General features: G+C 56.2%; 1 protein-coding gene across 3 annotated transcripts in view; it reads left to right on the plus strand.

Annotated features, from left to right (window-relative positions):
- CFAP77 (cilia and flagella associated protein 77) overlaps positions 1-16494 on the plus strand; it is a 131612-nt gene that overhangs the window by 92818 nt on the left and 22300 nt on the right. For all 3 annotated transcript variants that reach the window (XR_007146561.1, XM_047831517.1, XM_047831516.1), the window contains exons 4-5: positions 7232-7337; positions 11433-11534. Coding sequence is in view for 2 of the 3 variants with exons in the window: in XM_047831517.1 (XP_047687473.1) it covers positions 7232-7337; positions 11433-11534 (208 nt within the window). In the remaining variant the exon portion in view is untranslated. The remainder of the gene's footprint in view (positions 1-7231; positions 7338-11432; positions 11535-16494) is intronic.

Raw genomic sequence — 16494 nt, forward strand, 5'->3', positions numbered from 1 at the left:
AGGCTTTTCTCCACCTGTCCACACCTGTGTGGATGTACATGGACGTGTATGCATGCCTCTCTCTCCCCCGACTTGTGTTTTTACACTTCCTGTAGGTCTCGGAGATCTTCCCGGGTCATTACACGTGTGGCCGCTTCATCCTTTTTGGCAGCTATGTAATATTTCCTAATAAAGATGCCGATAGTTCTACTAATGTGACCAGCGCAGGCAACAAGTGGGAGCCGCAGGGGAACTCTGGAATGTCCATGTCATGTTCAGACTCCGAGGGTCAACTTCTCCCCCGCCCGGCTCCTTTTCCCGGTGAGATCCCAGACATTCTAGGCTTTTCTGCTCACGTCCAGCACAAAAGACCATTTCCGGGTGCCGGTTAAGATGTCCAGCCAAGCGTAGTAATCCAGACTTCTGACTTTGCTGGGAGAAAAGTTTCTTCCCTCCCCACCCTACCCCGGAAGCTCAGTGGGAAGGGGCAGGGGTTGAGCTGTGCCCTGAGTGACCCACCCCCCTACCCCTAGGCCCCAGGGTGGGCAGAGGGCTGACGTCAGGGCCTCTGGTTATTAACACATGGCCCGATTTGGCCTGGGAATATTTCACTTCTCATTCTCTCTTCTGCTGTTACAAGTGAGACCGATCGACGGCGTCTACGTTCTCCTTGTCTCAGTTTGGGGTGATAAAATGATCTGAAGCGTTTATTTATTTATTTATCTTTTTATTTTGAGAGGGACAGAGACAGCGTGAGCAGGGGAGGGGCAGAGAGAGAGGGAGAGAGAGAGAATCCCAAGCAGACTCCTAGCTGCCAGCACAGAGGCTCAAACTCACGAACCGGCAGATCATGACCTGAGCCAAAACCAAGAGTCGGATGCTTAACTGATTGAGCCCCCCAGGTGCCCCATGATTTGGGAAACTTTTTTATGCAAAATCTGAAAAGCCTTGGAATATTGTTGATAGCAAAGCTGTGAGAGCCCGAAGACCGGGCCCAGTGCTCACAGCTCTCTTGATGTTTTAGGCACTTCAGTCAACCTTGAGGTTTTAAACTTTTTTTTTTTTTAACGTGTATTTATTTTTCGAGAGAAAGACGGAGCACAAGCAGGGGAGGGGCAGAGAGAGAGGGAGACACAGAATCCGAAGCGGGCTCCGGGCTCCGAGCTGTCAGCACAGAGCCCGACGCGGGGCTCGAACTCACAAGCTGTGAGATCATGACCTGAGCCAAAGTTGGACACTCAACCGACTGAGCCCCCCAGGCACCCCATGGTCTTTTCATCTTCTCGAGAGGACCTTCCACAGAGCCAAAGTTCTTCGTTTTGAGGGGGTCCCATTTATAATTTTGTTTTCTCTTACGGATCATGCTTTTGATGCCAAGTCCAAGAACCCCGCACCAAGCGTGGCCCGAGCTCCTGACAATTTCCTCCTACGCGTTCTTCAGAAAGTTTTATCGCTTTACAGTGAAATCCACGATCCATTTTGAGTTAATTCTTGCAGAAGGTATGAGACTTAGGTGGAGGGTTGTTTTGTGGGCTTTTGCCCACAACGTCCGGTTGTTTCCACGCTATTTGTTTAAAAAGACCTCTCTTCCTCCACTGAGAGCCAATTCCCGGGGCGCCTGGGGGGCTCCGTCGGTTGAGCGTCCAACTTCGGCTCGGGTCACGATCTCACGGTCCGTGGGTTCGAGCCCCGTGTCGGGCTCTGCGCTGACAGCGCGGAGCCCGGAGCCTGCTTCGGACTCTGTGTCTCCCTCTCTGCCCCTCCCCTGCTCTCTGTCTCCCTCTCAAAAATAAAAAAATAAAAAATAAATGTTAAAGACTTAAAAAAAGAGGAAGGCGATTTCCATCAATTTACACCTTTGTCCTTGTACCTCCTAAGCCTAACCTCTAGTACCCCGAGCTGTGAAAAGGTGTATCTCCTGACATCGTGCCCGATCTTTCTTTCTCTGACTCGCCTCCCCTCTTTTTTTCAACGCCGCAAACAGTTACTGGGAGCAGCGCCACTGGGCGCGGATCATTCCTGCCCTCGTGGTGCTGGCCTTTAGTGGCCGAGGCCGGTCACAAACCCGCGAACCAATGAACCGGCGCGCTGGTGCGAGGGAGGGCACCCGGCGAGGGCCGACCGAGGCCGGGCTGTCGCCCAAGGCCCCCTGAGGAGGCGACCCAACAGCTGAGCCTGGAAGGCACAGGAGAAGCTGAGCGCGTGCCAAGCGCGGGGACCCCGTGGCCCCGATCTAGGCCGACGGCGAGGGGATCCGATTCGGGTCCTGACAAGCCTCTCCGCCTTTTTATCCAAGTTAACGAGCCAGAGCGGACACGGCCCGAACCTGCTCCCCCAGCCAGCCGGGCCGGGGCCGCCAGGGGCCCCCGAACCAGTCTCTGGCTCCGAGCCCCTCCCTGCCTCTTTCGCAGGTAATAACCACTGGCCGGAGGAGGACGACGACACAAAGCCGGTCGGCCGGGGCTGCGGGCGGGCCTCGAAGGAGGCTCTCGGTGATGTATGCAGTGGGGGCTGCTGGGAAGATAGCTCTTCTGCTGTGAATGGCCTCTTGGGGTAGATATGGGGAGATTACGCATCTCGTGTCATTAGAAAGCACGGCCATAAATTAGGCGGCTCAGAAGCATGGGGCGTGTAATAATTAAGCAATAAAAGTCACCACAGGGGTAAAGGAACCGGAAAACAAAGAGCCACTGTTTGTAGACACACTGGTGGCTGCTCTGTAAAGAGACCTCTGAGCTCGAGTGGCATTTCAAAGCCGCTGAACCTCTGCTCAGATAGAGCCCCCGCTCGGTCCAGCCGCAAGGAGGTCTGTGTCCTGGGGAGTGAGGTTATGCCAGGAAAACAGACAGATGGGGGTGGCTGGGTGGGGATTTAGGGCCCGGGCCCAACTCTGTAACCACCTCCGGGGCCCCCAAATCCCAAACCTGGAGGGGCCCCACGGGGAGTGGAGCTGGTCGGGTAAAGAGGCAATAGGGCAGGGAGAGGGGTGCGGTCAGGCGACACGAGATACTCCCCTCCAGCCAATCGTTCCTACGCAAGCAGACGGGCCGCGTGGTCAGACTCGCCCATTTCCAAGACAGTCTTGAAGGCTGGTTTATTGTGTAAAATTTCCCAACGTTGACATGTCGACCATACTTTCAAAGGTACTTTCAAAGGACTGCCGTGCAAACCAAATCAAACACCAAGCCACAGAGGCTTGAGGTTTGCCGTCTTGGGCCCTTGGCCGCACGATCCTGCGGTGGGGGGGGAGCGGGGGTGGTGGGGGAAATCTCTTCTTGATGCTTCCATTTCTGCACCCCCTGGGCTGTGGGAAGATCGGAGCCTTTCCGGGGTGCTTGCATTTTCAGAAGTGCAAGGAGGCGGGGCGCCTGGGTGGCTCGGTCGGTTCAGCGTCCGACTTCAGCTCAGGTCACGATCTCGCGGTCTGTGAGTTCGAGCCCCGTGTCGAGCTGTGTGCTGACAGCTCGGAGCCTGGAGCCTGCTTCCGATTCTGTGTCTCCCTCTCTCTCTGCCCCTCCCCTGCTCATGCTCTGTCTCTCTCCGTCTCAAAAATAAATAAAAACAGTAAAAAAAATTAATAAAAAAAGTGCAAGGAGGCAAGCCGTGGACAAAATGTCTATACACACCGGCTCAGAAATTACTGACCACAGCTTCTTGGGACTTAGGGGGCTAAGACTTCAGCCTTGAAGTGTGGGTCCTGGACCGCAGCACCTGCGGCCACTCCAGACCTACTGATCCAGAACGTGCCTGTAACAAGAGCCCCCAGTGATCCAGGCGCACAGGACAACGGCCAGAATGCTGCTCTGTGGTTCCTTCAGCAGTAAAAAAAAACCCCTGTGATTTCTAGTCTTGGGACCCACCCTAGACACCACTCGTCATCCGCACAGCAGTCTCTGGTGGTGTTTCCAAGGGTGAGCTGAGGAACCCCTGAGTATTAGTTCCCCGGGGCTGCCATGAGCATTTACACATTTATGAATCTCATCTCGAGATCCTAACTACCTCTGTCCAAATAAAGTCATAGTCACGGTTGCTGGGGGTTAGGATGGAAACACATCACTTTGAGGGCCACTACTCAGCCCTCGTCACCCGCATCAGAACTATTTCCTGTATCTGCTAAAAATGCGATTTCTTGCTACTCCCCCCACCTCTGGGTTCAGAACCTCTGGGAATTGGGCCCAGGTGATTCTTTTTTTTTTTTTTTAATATTTATTTATTTATTTTTGAGAGAGAGAGAGAGAGAGAGAGAGAGAGAGAAAATCCCAACCAGCCTCCACTAGACGCAGAGCCCAACAGAGGGCTCGAACTCACGAACGGCAAGACAACGCCCTGAGCCCAGATCAAGAGTCAGGCACGTAACCAACTGAGCCACCCAGGTGCCCCTGGGCCCAGGTGACTCTTATGCACCAAAAAATCTGAGACTCTCTGGCCCAGGGAAACGGAATTATCAGCTCAGACGTGAGAGGTAGAAAAGCTGGCCAGGATTGTTCACCATCAAAAGGAAGGTCAGAAAGTCATGACGGGGAAAGCAACGAGCAGGACTCACTCTTTCTTCTTCGTTTTCTCTTTTTACCTATTACGAAAAATTTCCAACACACACCAAAGCATAGCCAATAGTGTAATACAGCCCCATGATCTGCTCTCGTCACGCAGGTTCAACCATCATCCGTACAGCCTGCCATCCGTGTTGACCTTTTCACCTTATTTTTGTCATGGATTCTTTTTTTTTGTGGAAGTTCCTTTTTATTTAATTTTTAAAGTTTATTTATTTATTTTGAGAGAGGGAGAGAGAGAATCCCAAGCAGGGTCCTCACCGTCATGCAGAGCCGGTCATGAGGCTCGAACTCACGAACCGTGAGATCACGACCTGAGCTGAAATTGGGAGTCGGACGCTTAACAGACGGAGCCACCCAGGCACCCCTGGAGGTTCCCTTTAAAAAAAATTTTTTTAACGTTTATTTATTATTGAGAGACAGAGAGAGACAGAGCATGAGCAGGGGAGGGGCAGAGAGAGAGGGAGACACAGAATCTGAAGTGGGCTCCAGGCTCTGAGCCGTCAGCACAGAGCCCGACGTGCAGCTCGAACTCACGGACTGTGAGATCATGACCTGAGCTGAAGTCGGACGCCCAACCGACTGAGCCACCCAGGTGCCCCTGGAGGTTCCTTTTTAAAGCAAATTGTAAACAACATGCTATTCCACCCAGATGCACCTCCAACAGAAACAATAACTCCCGAACCTCAGCGAGTGGTTCCCTAAAAACCGCTTTCCGCTGGTGGCTAGTGCCCCGAAGAAACGAACTTTCCATTGTATTTAATTTTAACTGATTTAAAATCAAATTCTGAAACCGAACCTTTCGAACACCCGACGAGTATTTTTAAAGGTTTATACGTTGACACGATAACATTTTGAAGGGATTAGATTGCTAAAATATATTCAGAAAACTAACGCCACCTGGTATGTTTTTCACCTTGTTACCAGAAAACTTTCAATTGCGTGGGACTGGCGTCGTGTTTCTGTTTGACGGTGCTTGTCTGGAAGTTTGACTACCTTCAGGGTCACTTTGGTTTCATGCTCCCAGAGAATGGCTGGCGGACGGTACTGGGTACCTCCTGTTGTGTCATTTCTGGCACATGTCCCTTTGTCACTATCAGTAATGGTAAGATTGATCGTTTGGGTGAATTTTATGTATATTTTACCACAATTAAAAAAAAAAAAGGTCATTGGGGCGCCTGGGTGACTCGGCTGAGTATCTGACTCTTGATTTCTGCTCAGGTCATGATCTTGCGGTTGGTGAGTTCGAGCCCCACGTCGGGCTCAGCGTTGGGTGCGGAGCCCGCTTGGGGTTCTCTCTTTCTGCCCCTCCCCCTCCCCTCTGTCTCTCAAGACAAAAACAAAAACAAAAACAGTGGCTCATTCAGTTCAGCTGCTACAGCGACCCCCCCCACCCCTGTCCCGCCACCCGGCCCATTGTAAAGTCCCCCACCAGCCATCCACCTAATCACATTAGCACCACTGACGATTATTACCTAAATCCACGATTTCATTCAGAGCTGCACAGCAAATACTCCCTCCCCGCGATTCTATCATTCCTCCTACAGTTACCAGCTCAGGTTCTTCTGTACAAAACTTGTCCTCGTCACTTATTTGGTGACTCTGGACAGGTTCCACCTGCCCCCCTCCCACCCACCCACCCCCAACAGACTTGCACAGGGGTGAGGCATACAAAATGCTCCGCACAGGGTAAGTGCTCTCCTAGGCTGGGGACCCTTGTCAAGGAGAGCCAGAGTCAGAAACTAGAGGTGGTAAGGGTTTGGGGTTTTTTGGTTAATGTTTATTATTATTTTTCATAGCGAGAGAGTGAGCATGAGCTGGGCAGGGGGGCGGGGTGGGGGTGCAGAGAGAGATAGAAGGAGAATCAGAAGCAGGGCCCGTGCTGACAGCAGAGAGCCCGATGTGGGGCTCGGACTCAACGAACCGCGAGATCGTGACCTGAGCTGACGTCACACACTTAACCGACTGAGCCACCCAGGCGCCCCCAAGGGGGTAAAGGTTTTACGCGGTCCTACTTACTGCAAAAGGAAGAAGAGTCTTCGTGCAGAACGGGGCTCAGTTAGAGGCGCCTGCGTGGCTCAGTCGGGTTGAGCGTCTGACTTGGGCTCAGGTCATGATCTCACAGCTCGTGAGTTCGAGCCCCGCGTCGGGCTCTGTGCGGACAGCTCGGAGCCTGGAGCTTGTTTCGGATTCTGTGTCTCCCTCTCTCTCTGCCCCTCCCCTGCTCATGCTCTGTCTCCCTCTGTCTCTCAAAAATAAACATCAAAAAAATTAAAAAGAAAAATTAAAAAAAAAAAGAACAGGGCTCAATTGTGACTAGAGCACGGGTGGGGCTTTATAGCTGGGGAGCAGGGTGTGGGGGTCAGGGAAAGAAAACTGCTAAGGGGACACATCCAGGACAGGGGGACGCTTGCTGAGCCCACCTGGCGGGATTCTTGGTGAGGGCAGGCCAAGGTGATCAGATACGAAGGCAGGGAAGGGGTAGGGGACCGATTCACAGATTCTTTATGAAGAATGGCTTCAGCAGCCCAAGGACAAGGCCTCGTTGAAAGAAAGGCTCCAGGCAGCCTGTCTAGAGGGTCTCTGTCACCGTGTCCCGGCCCGCAGCCCCGAAGGTCGGGTGGGCGCCCTCGGCGGAGAGAAAGCAGAGGAGACTGCTGGCCTTCCCAGGCCTCAAGCCTGCCTGTCCTTTCTCCCTGCAGGCCTTCCACCCCTTTCTTTGACCTGCTGCAGCACCGGTATCAGCAGCTCTGGGTGCAGGAACAGAAGGCCACCCAGAAAGCCATTAAACTGGAGAAAAAGCACAAGGTAAGTGCACCCCCCAGAGTGGCGAGGCCCCTGTTGGGGCGGGAGCAGAGGGAGGGGCTGGCCCGGCAAAGCTTCGAGATGGACATTCGTGCACCTTTGTCACTGGGGTCTGGGGGGGGGTGGGAGTCAAGCCTCCTGGTGCCATTGGCTGCAGGGATCTTGGTGACGGTCACGCCCAAGCCCTCCTCAAGCCCTGAGAGTGGAAGGTTCTGGGCCCGGCCCTGCCTCTGACCCAGCAGCGGAACCCGGTCTCCCGACTCCCGGCGGGGGAACTTCTTCCGCCAAACCTTCCCACGGCTTTGCGCATCGGGAGATCTGATTTCGAACGAATCTGGGAGAAATGCGCCCAGTTTTACCTGTAAAGAAAAGGCTAATAAGGCAGGATGCCATAAAGAGCACATTTTATTACTCTTTAGGAATACGCTTTGGGGGCGTGTGGCTGGCTCAGTCGGAAGAGTGTGCGACTCTTGATCTCGGGGTTGTGAGTTCGATCCCCACGTTGGGGGTCGGGATTACTTAAATACATAATTTTTTTTTTTTAAAGGAATACAGGGGCGCCTGGGTGGCGCAGTCGGTTAAGCGTCCGACTTCAGCCAGGTCACGATCTCGCGGTCCGTCAGTTCGAGCCCCGCGTCAGGCTCTGGGCTGATGGCTCAGAGCCTGGAGCCTGCTTCCGATTCTGTGTCTCCCTCTCTCTCTGCCCCTCCCCCGTTCATGCTCTGTCTCTCTCTGTCCCAAAAATAAATAAACGTTGAAAAAAAAAAAAAAGGAATACAGTTTGTTTCACGTGAAGCTGACGAATAGGCCACACGCTACACCCCTTCCTGTACATCACGTACCTCGTTTCATTGATGTTTGACAAAAGTCCCTGACGTGGGTGTCATTCCTGCTTCCTGGGCATGCAAATTGAGCCCCAGGGAGGCAGTGCCCGCGCAGGGAAACTGAGGCTGAGGACAGAACCGTGCCCTAACGCTGCCGGTTGCTAACGGTGTGTGAGTTGCAGCCAATCCAGGCTGATGTTCACGCAGCACTACACAGATGTCATTAGAAACGCGACCTTAGTGTCTCTGGTTGTTACAGCAATCGCGGCCAGTCCGGTCCCTACGCCCAGCTCGGTGCAGACAGCTGGGCGAGCGCACACCTGTGTTCCTGCGTCCTCTCTCCTGAGCAGCCTGTGAGGCTGGGCTCTCTGTGTGGGGAAACTTAGGCTCCGAGGGATTGAGAGCCAGGCCTGGACCTGGGTGTGTCCAGCCCCAGAGTCTCGGCTTTTTTTTTTTAATTAAAAAAAAATTTGTTTAATGTTTATTTTTGAGAGAGAGAGAGAGAATGAGACAGCTCATGAGTAGGGGAGGGGCAGAGAGAGAGGGAGACACAGAATCCGAAGCAGGCTCCAGGCTCTGAGCTGTCGGCACAGAGCCCAACGCGGGACCCGAACTCACGAGCCGTGAGATCATGACCCGAACCGAAGTCGGACGCTTAACCGACTGGGCCACCCAGGTGCCCCTTAATTTTTTTTTTAATGTTTATTTACTTTTGAGAGAGAGAGAGACAGACCGAGCACGAGCAGGGGAGGGGCAGAGAGACAGGGAAACGCAGAATCCCAAGCAGGCTCCAGGCTCTGGGCTGTCAGCGCAGAGCCCCACGCGGGGCTCGAAGGCATGAACCACACAATCATGACCTGAGCAGAAGTCGGATGCTCAACCGACTGCCGGCTCCTTTGATGGCGAGGTCCCGCTCTTGCTGATTAAGGGAGTGCCCATCATGGAGTTCAGCAACGGGGCAAAGATGTTCTAGAACCGACCTGGGGACTGGAAGAGTCTTACCAAGGATTCTGGCGTCTTCAGGCCAGGCCAGGAGAGGCACCGAGGGACAGAGGGCGCCAGTCTCCCCAGCCCCGTGGCGGGCTGCCAGGGCCCCTCCCGCGCTGTTCTTGTCATCGGTAGAGTAAGAGACACCAGCTCATTAAAAAACAGAATGCCGTAATAACATTTTAAAAGCAGCCCATGACTAGTTTATTCGTTAATGGCTCAAGAAAAGAGTCAACGTACTATGGTAACGACCAGTTTCAGAGGGAGCCCTGCCATGACAAACTGCTTTATAGCTCCAATTTGGTCGTGGTTTTTAATTAGCGGCAATTTCACGGCAACTCAGAGTGTTGCGAATCCGTGGCAAACCAAGCTCCCGTCGTCTGACTCTAGAGACGGCCCGTGGCCAGTGCCCCTCCTTGTTCAGCAGAGCACCCCACTAACGCGACGGCTCCACCCCAAGCACTGGAGGGGACCTGGGGTGCTCCGGGGCCGAGGGTCCAAGTTCCCTCACTGGGCAAAAAAGACCCTTAGTCGGAGGGTCCCGGTCCCCTCATTGGGCAAAAAAATCGGTCAGCTCAGATGAGGGCCCGCCATGCCATGCCTGGTGCATAGAAGGCACTCGGAAAACACTTGTGGAAACAGCCCCAGGGTTCTCTTCCTGTTCCAAGGATCTCTTGCTGTACGTTGTCTAACAACCGGCTGTGAACACCCAGATCGACAAACCCTCGGGCTGCTGTCGGGGTTGATAAACCATGTATTGGGGTGGGGTGATAAGATGGCTGGTCTGGGAGGCCAAGTTGCCGCCATCCGAGGGGAAGCCTGTCTCCCTCCAGCACCTAAGGATGTCCTGGGGTTTTGATGGCGGTCACCTCCAACGAAATTCTCGGCAATAGCTTCCGTTTTAGCGGGTCATCATCCCGGCCCCTCTACTCAAAGCTGAACTCAGCAGGTTCTACAACTGACCCTGTCTGCCTGGCATCAGTGACCCGTTTCCAGAGGAGACCCTTTTCCATTTAGAAAGGTGCAGCGGGGTGCCTGCGTCCCTCCGATTCTGAAGGCGGGCTCAGTCGCTCCTGGCTGGACAGCCTCCCTGCTTTGGTCTGCAGATACTTTCAGAACCGTTCTAGAAGGCGGAGAAGGCAGCCGATCCAAAGGGCGTCTACGTTATCCACCGACACGTTCGATAAAATTATTACAAATGGTTGACAAAATACACCGGTAAATGGGGTTCGGTGGGGTGGTGGCATCTCCCGCGACATCCGGCTTTGCTTTTATCGTCTGTCGGCCGCACCTGTCATGCGCCTCACGTCACAGCCGCGGATCGGCTGCGGTAGGAGCGGAAAGTTCATCAGATTCTGCCATCAGAACAGACAGGACGCGGCGCTGGTGGCCCCCAGGGCAGATCCGGACTTTGCGGGCCTGGAAATTTCTACACGTTGGAGGTCCTACTCAAGGGGAGTGGGAGATACCAGCTTCCAGTTACGAGACGAGCGAGTCGCGGGCAGAAAAGAGACAGCACCGGGGATATGGTCAGTGCCACGGTGATAGCGTGTGGTGCCAGACGGAAGCCGCCCTCGTGGCGAGCACTTGTCACATCTCTGTGTTGTACACCCGAAACCAACCTAACATCGTGTGTCACCTGGACTTCAATTAAAAAAAAAAAAAAAAAAGAGGGGCGCCTGGGTGGCTCCGTCGGTTAAGCGTCCGACTTCGGCTCGGGTCACGATCTCACTGCTCGTGGGTTCGAGCCCCGCATCGGGCTCTGTGCTGACAGCTCGGAACCCGGAGCCTGCTTCGGAATCTGCGTCTCCCTCTGTCTCTGCCCCTCCCCCACTCATGCTCCCTCGCTCTCTCAAAAATAAAGACAGGTTTTAAAATTTTTTTTAAAAAGGAAAGGAAAGAAAAAGTGCACAAAACATATTAGGGTAACAAGTCTTAGAGAAACAGAGCCCACGAGTGGGCCCCTCCAGGGCCTTAGTGGGGACCCTGTCCCACGAGGGTCCCCAGAGCTCATGCCGTGGCAGGTCAGGGGAAGTTTACTTCCGCACAAAGCAGCCCCGCCAGTTTTAGGGCCAAAGCAGAAAATCAGAACAACATGCTCGTGGCCCCCGGCGGTCCCACAGTCCACTGAGCAGAGCAGGTGCCGTGAAATCAGACTGGGAGGACTGTGACCCGGGGGTCTGCAGCACAAGGAATACCAGCCCTCTGCCCTCGCCCCCCACCCCGTCCTCACAGCCCGCGCTGCTCCAGGTAAGCACCCAGTTCCGCATCTCTCTCCGGCCTACAGGTGATCCTGGGGAAGCTGTATGAGACCCGGAGCAGTCAGCTGAGAAAGTACAAGCCGCCCGTGAAGCTGGACGCCCTCTGGCATATGCCTCAATTCCAGAAGGTCAGTCTCACCTCCACCTGCCCCTTCCCGCCCGGAGGGCGGATGCCCCTCACTTTGGCGGGTCCTCACCTGTCTCCTAGGCAGCGAGAGTCTGTGGGCTTCTTCTAACCACTGATTGGCATAATAACAGCAACTATTATATATATATTTTTTTTTTATATAATTTTTTTAAGTTTATTTAATTATTTTGAGAGAGAGAGTGGGGAGCGCGGAGGGGCAGAGAAAGAGGGAGACAGAGAATCCCAAGCAGGTTCCGCCCTGTCGGCGCAGGGCCTGACACGGGGCTCGAACCCAAAAACCGTGAGATCCTGACCTGAGCTGAAATCATTCTGCAGACAGGGAGCACGGCCAACGTGGGCTTAAGCGGCAGCCTTGCGCTGGACCCCGGGCCGTCTGACCATAGAGCCTGGCTGTCTGCCCACCACAGTGGACACTGTCCGGGCCAAACCCCCCCCCCCCCCGCCACCGATGGGGTTGTTGACCCACCACATCCTGCACTGGGGACTTGAGGGGGAGGACGGCCCCTCACCACCGGCGCTAAACCCCCCAGCAAGGTGGCGTCCGTCCCTGGGGGGAGGGGAGCAAATGTCCACTAGGGGCTGACATAAGGGGGTGACACACACCCAGAATGATCTAGCACCCGCTGTGCTCCCGCCTCTGAACTGAACTGGGGTTCACTAGGCCACGTGGCCCTGTCACACCCAGAGGGGGATTCATCTTCTGAGTCTTTTAGCAGGGGAAGAGAACGTGAGGGCCGGGGGCATTGTCCACAGGAGATTTGGGGACAGCAGCTTCCGAGTGGCAGGGGAGCTGGCCGTGCCCAACTCGGGCCCCGCGCGAGCCTTTCTGGGGAGCCACAGGGACACGCGCGGCCCCAGGAAGACAGCTGGACAAAGCCACGTTTCTGGCCAGCCCAGGCCACCCGCGGCATTGACTTAAACTGCAATTTAGACAATGAAGGGGCCAGTGGCTTCCTGAGCCTAATGCAATCGAACAGGCTGCTGAGTTCCGCGGAGAAGCCTGCCTGCCCCCCGACGCGGCCTCTTGCGTCCTGCCCAAGTGGCCTCCGTCAGCACATGTCAGTGACCATCCGCCCGCAGCCCGTCAGCCCGCGCCGCCCCGCACTCGAACACGACCGGCCGCCGAGCGGGAGATGCCGGGAGGCCCTGCCCGCCTCGCTTTGTGTGTGGCTTCTCCGGCCTGGCCTGGCCGCGTGGCTCAGCTCTGGTTCCTCCGCTCCCCCAACCACCTGCCTTTCTAGCCACGTTTCGCCCCTACTTCTCTCTCCACAGCCTCCGCCCCAGCCCCTCCTTCTGTTGTTTGTCCCCCTTTGCTCTTTCTGCTCTGATTTTCTCTCTGATTTGCCCTGGGATGCTGCCCAAGGGGAGGGACGGGGACCCAGGGCTCCACGGACACAAGACCACCCTCCCCCCCCACCCCCCGCAAACGTCACTCAGCATCAACCCCCAGCCCCTCGGCTCCGATTTGGAATCTGCCCGTCGCCTCGAGGCAGTAGACAAAGGAGGGCTCCGGCGGTCTTGGCCCAGCGGAGCAAGGAAGGGGCCTCCCCCCCAGCCCCTCCCCGCGAGGCTCCCACGTCGGGGGGGCGGGTGTGGCACGCCAGTGTCCCCGCGGTGCCCGGCCCGGGGTGGGTGTGCAAGCACAGAAGCGAACGAACAAGTTTCTGGTTTCAAGAGAGGGGACTGGGCTGAGCCGTCCTTCCGTTCTAGACCGTTGTTGTGAAACACGGGCGGGAACCACGGGAGGCATCCTGTGATGGTGCCCTTTTGCTCGGGGCCCCACCTCGTGCCAAGTCACGTTCACGGCTTAGTACGCCTCATCTTCAGAACGAGTGCCCCCCGACTCCTCCGGGGGCACAGAGTTTGTGCTGTGCCGGGGGCACAGAGCCCCGGGGTGCACAGCGTGTTTGCCGTCTTTTCGGGAACGTTCGCGGGGTTCTGGAAGTTCCTCTGGAGCAGGGCTCGTCCCTGGGCGCCGCCTTGGACAGCCCCGAAGAGTCCCCAGGCACCCCACCCCAGACTGATGCCTCTTATGGATGCAGCGCTCAGAACCCCTCCCCTCCTTGGGGGAAATATCACCAACGAAAAGTATCTCGTAGAAAGGGTGTCCCCATTCCACTGATGTGGAAACTGAGGCTCAGAGGGGCGAAGGAACAGGCCCTGTTTGAAGGGGTCCCAGGTTCCATCCAGGGCTGCAGAAGCCTCCTGAGAATCCCTCCCTCGCCCTGACCGCACACCCAGCCCGTGCGTCTTCAGGACGGCAGGGCCCCTCTCTCCCCTTCACAGTATGTATCCTCACTGCAATTAATTAGTTAATTGGGCAATTAGTCGTCCATCTTCCCCAGCAAAATGTGAGCCCCCGAGGACCATGCCTGTTGTGACCCCCACCGCATCCCCAGAGCCCCGCACCCAGTGAGTGATCAGTAAATGTGGAAAGAATGAAGGGGCAGATGAATGAATGAATGAATGCCCAGCGCGGCCCTGAATGGCAGAAGAATTAAAAAGCCTTCCAGAGACCTGATGAAGGCCCCTTCCCAGCCAGAGCCTCCCGGCGTCCCCCTATCCCTGGCTGCCCCCCGACCGGGTCTGGGCTCAGGAGGGCCAGCGCAGGGGCAGGGGCGGTGGGGGCTACGCGGCGTCCTGCGCGAAGCCCCAGGAGGGTCTTTGTGCCTCGTGTCTGTGCCGAGCCACCGCCCCCCCCCACCCCAGCCCCATTATGAAAGGGAAAAGCGCTTCCAAAAAAGTTGAACCTGTCACAGTGATGGATAACCTAAATGGACTCTCCCCGCTCGCGAACAGATGTCGACGCTGAACCCTGTCAGAAATAATTAAACACCTTTCACATGGAAAAGCAGCAGGCAGAGGCGCCGCGGCCCGCTCCCCGGGCTGGGTCAACGCGGAGCGAGCCGGCTTCCTGCACCGGAGCGGCCGCCCCCGTCCACGGGTCACCCGGGGACCCTCCCCACCCCGGTGCCACACGGGGCCCCGAGCGGCCTTGTGAGCTCCCGAGGGGACCAAGGAAAGCAGAAGGAACTCCCGTCGGTGGACGTCGTTGTCAGCCGCTGGGCTGCCTGGGATCACAGCGTTCCTCTCTGGTCCGTGCCACCAGCAATTGCCATGGATGGCCAGGGCCCAGAGAGAGGGTCAGCCCACGGCTGGCAGGTGGCTGCCGGCTGGCTAGAGGCTCTCTGGGCCTCAGTTTCCTCATCTGAAAATGAGGGGTAGCATTGTTCTTTTTTTTCTTTTTAATTGTTTTTAATGTTTTTATTTATTTTTGAGACAGAGACAGAGCATGAGCAGGGGAGGGGCAGAGAGAGAGAGGGAGACACAGAATCCGAAGCAGGCTCCGGGCTCCGAGCTGTCAGCACAGAGCCCAATGCGGGGCTCGAACCCACGGACCGCGAGATCGTGACCTGAGCCGAAGTCGGACGCTCAACCGACTGAGCCACCCAGGCACCTCTAGCATTGTTCTTTTTTGAAGTTTGTTTATTTATTTTGAGAGAAAGCGTGAGTGGGGGAGGGGCAGAGGGAGAGAATCCCAAGCAGGCTCTACACCATCAGCACAGAGCCCGACGCGGGGCTCGAACCCATGAACTGGCAGATCGTGACCTGAGCAGAAGTCGGACGGAGCCCCCCAGGCGTCCCGAGGGGGTAGCCTATACTTCTGGGTCTCTTGCAGCCTAAGGCTCATGATCCCAGATTCACTGGTCAGAGAGCGGTGTGGGAGGGAGTTTGGTGGCTCTTGGTGGTGCCAGACCCCTAAACCCAGAGTGAACTGTCAGGGGAAGCAACCCAGACCCTTCGTCAGCTTCCCGTGCTGGGGGACAGGATGTGAGCTCACTCCCCCGAGTGGAGGGATCGCTGGGCTTGGAGCCAGTGCCCTCTGTGCCCCTGGCAAAGGGACTCCTGCCCTTTACCAACGTGCGGGGGGCAGCCAGCGGGGAGGGAGGAGGGGGCCGCGTGCTGTGCCTGTGTGTGCACAGGACTCAGGGTCCGACACACCCGGGTCACACGGCGAGCCTGCCGCCCTGTCACCCTGTCCGAGTCCCCATTCCTTCTTCTGAAAAAGGGCCCAGCCCGATTTAGCAGGGCACCTGGACCCTATTAAGGTGCCGATAAATGGCCTGTGGCCTGCGGGATGGTCCTGATGATCATTCATTCACTCACTCACTCATTCATTCACAAGTCTCGGCGAGCACCTTTTCGCCAGGCCCCGTTCTCCGTGCCAATGCCATACTGCTGTAACAGCCGCTGGCGCCCGGCAGGGGTGGGGTGGACAAGACGGACAGAGGGGTGGACAGCTAGATGGGGGAGGTCTGGAGCAGCTCCTCGCCGCCAGCATCCGGGGTTTGCCGCCTGGAAAGGCGGGGCGGGGGACAGTCTGAATGACCGTACTCCCATCAACACAATCCTGTTCACCTGCCTCTTGCAGGAACCTGGTCAGGTCTTCCCGGGGAAGGGGCCAGACATCCCAGCCTGCCTGTCGGGAGGTGGGATTCTTCATAATGCCACCGTCTGCTGGCAAAAGTGACCCAGTCTGAACCGCATATCCTATGGCCACCTGATACTAAGCCAAGAAAAGCAGACGGTTTATCCCTCCTTACAAAGACTGCCAGCGATAACGGCCCAAAGACAAATGTCTGGGGTGAGTGTGCCCAAGTATTTACGGCGGCGCCACTGGCGGAGGTGAAAGCCTGGATGTGCCCGTCGAAGGGCACTGAAAATAACGACTGTGGTCTATTTAATGACCACTTACTAACACCTTACTGGGGGACGGAACCTGTGCTGTGTGACGTCATTGGGATACAGGCGCCCACACATCTGCGCAGGTGCCTGTGCTCGAGGACAGGCGTCCAGAGGGACGGGTCCCCAGGTGGCAGGGGCGGTGACCCCTGGGGCGGGGTGGGGCTAAGCTCTACTGTCTGTGATGCTCTTTTCCG

The sequence above is a fragment of the Prionailurus viverrinus genome, chromosome D4 (assembly GCF_022837055.1).
Source record: "Prionailurus viverrinus isolate Anna chromosome D4, UM_Priviv_1.0, whole genome shotgun sequence".
Taxonomy (NCBI): domain Eukaryota; kingdom Metazoa; phylum Chordata; class Mammalia; order Carnivora; family Felidae; genus Prionailurus; species Prionailurus viverrinus.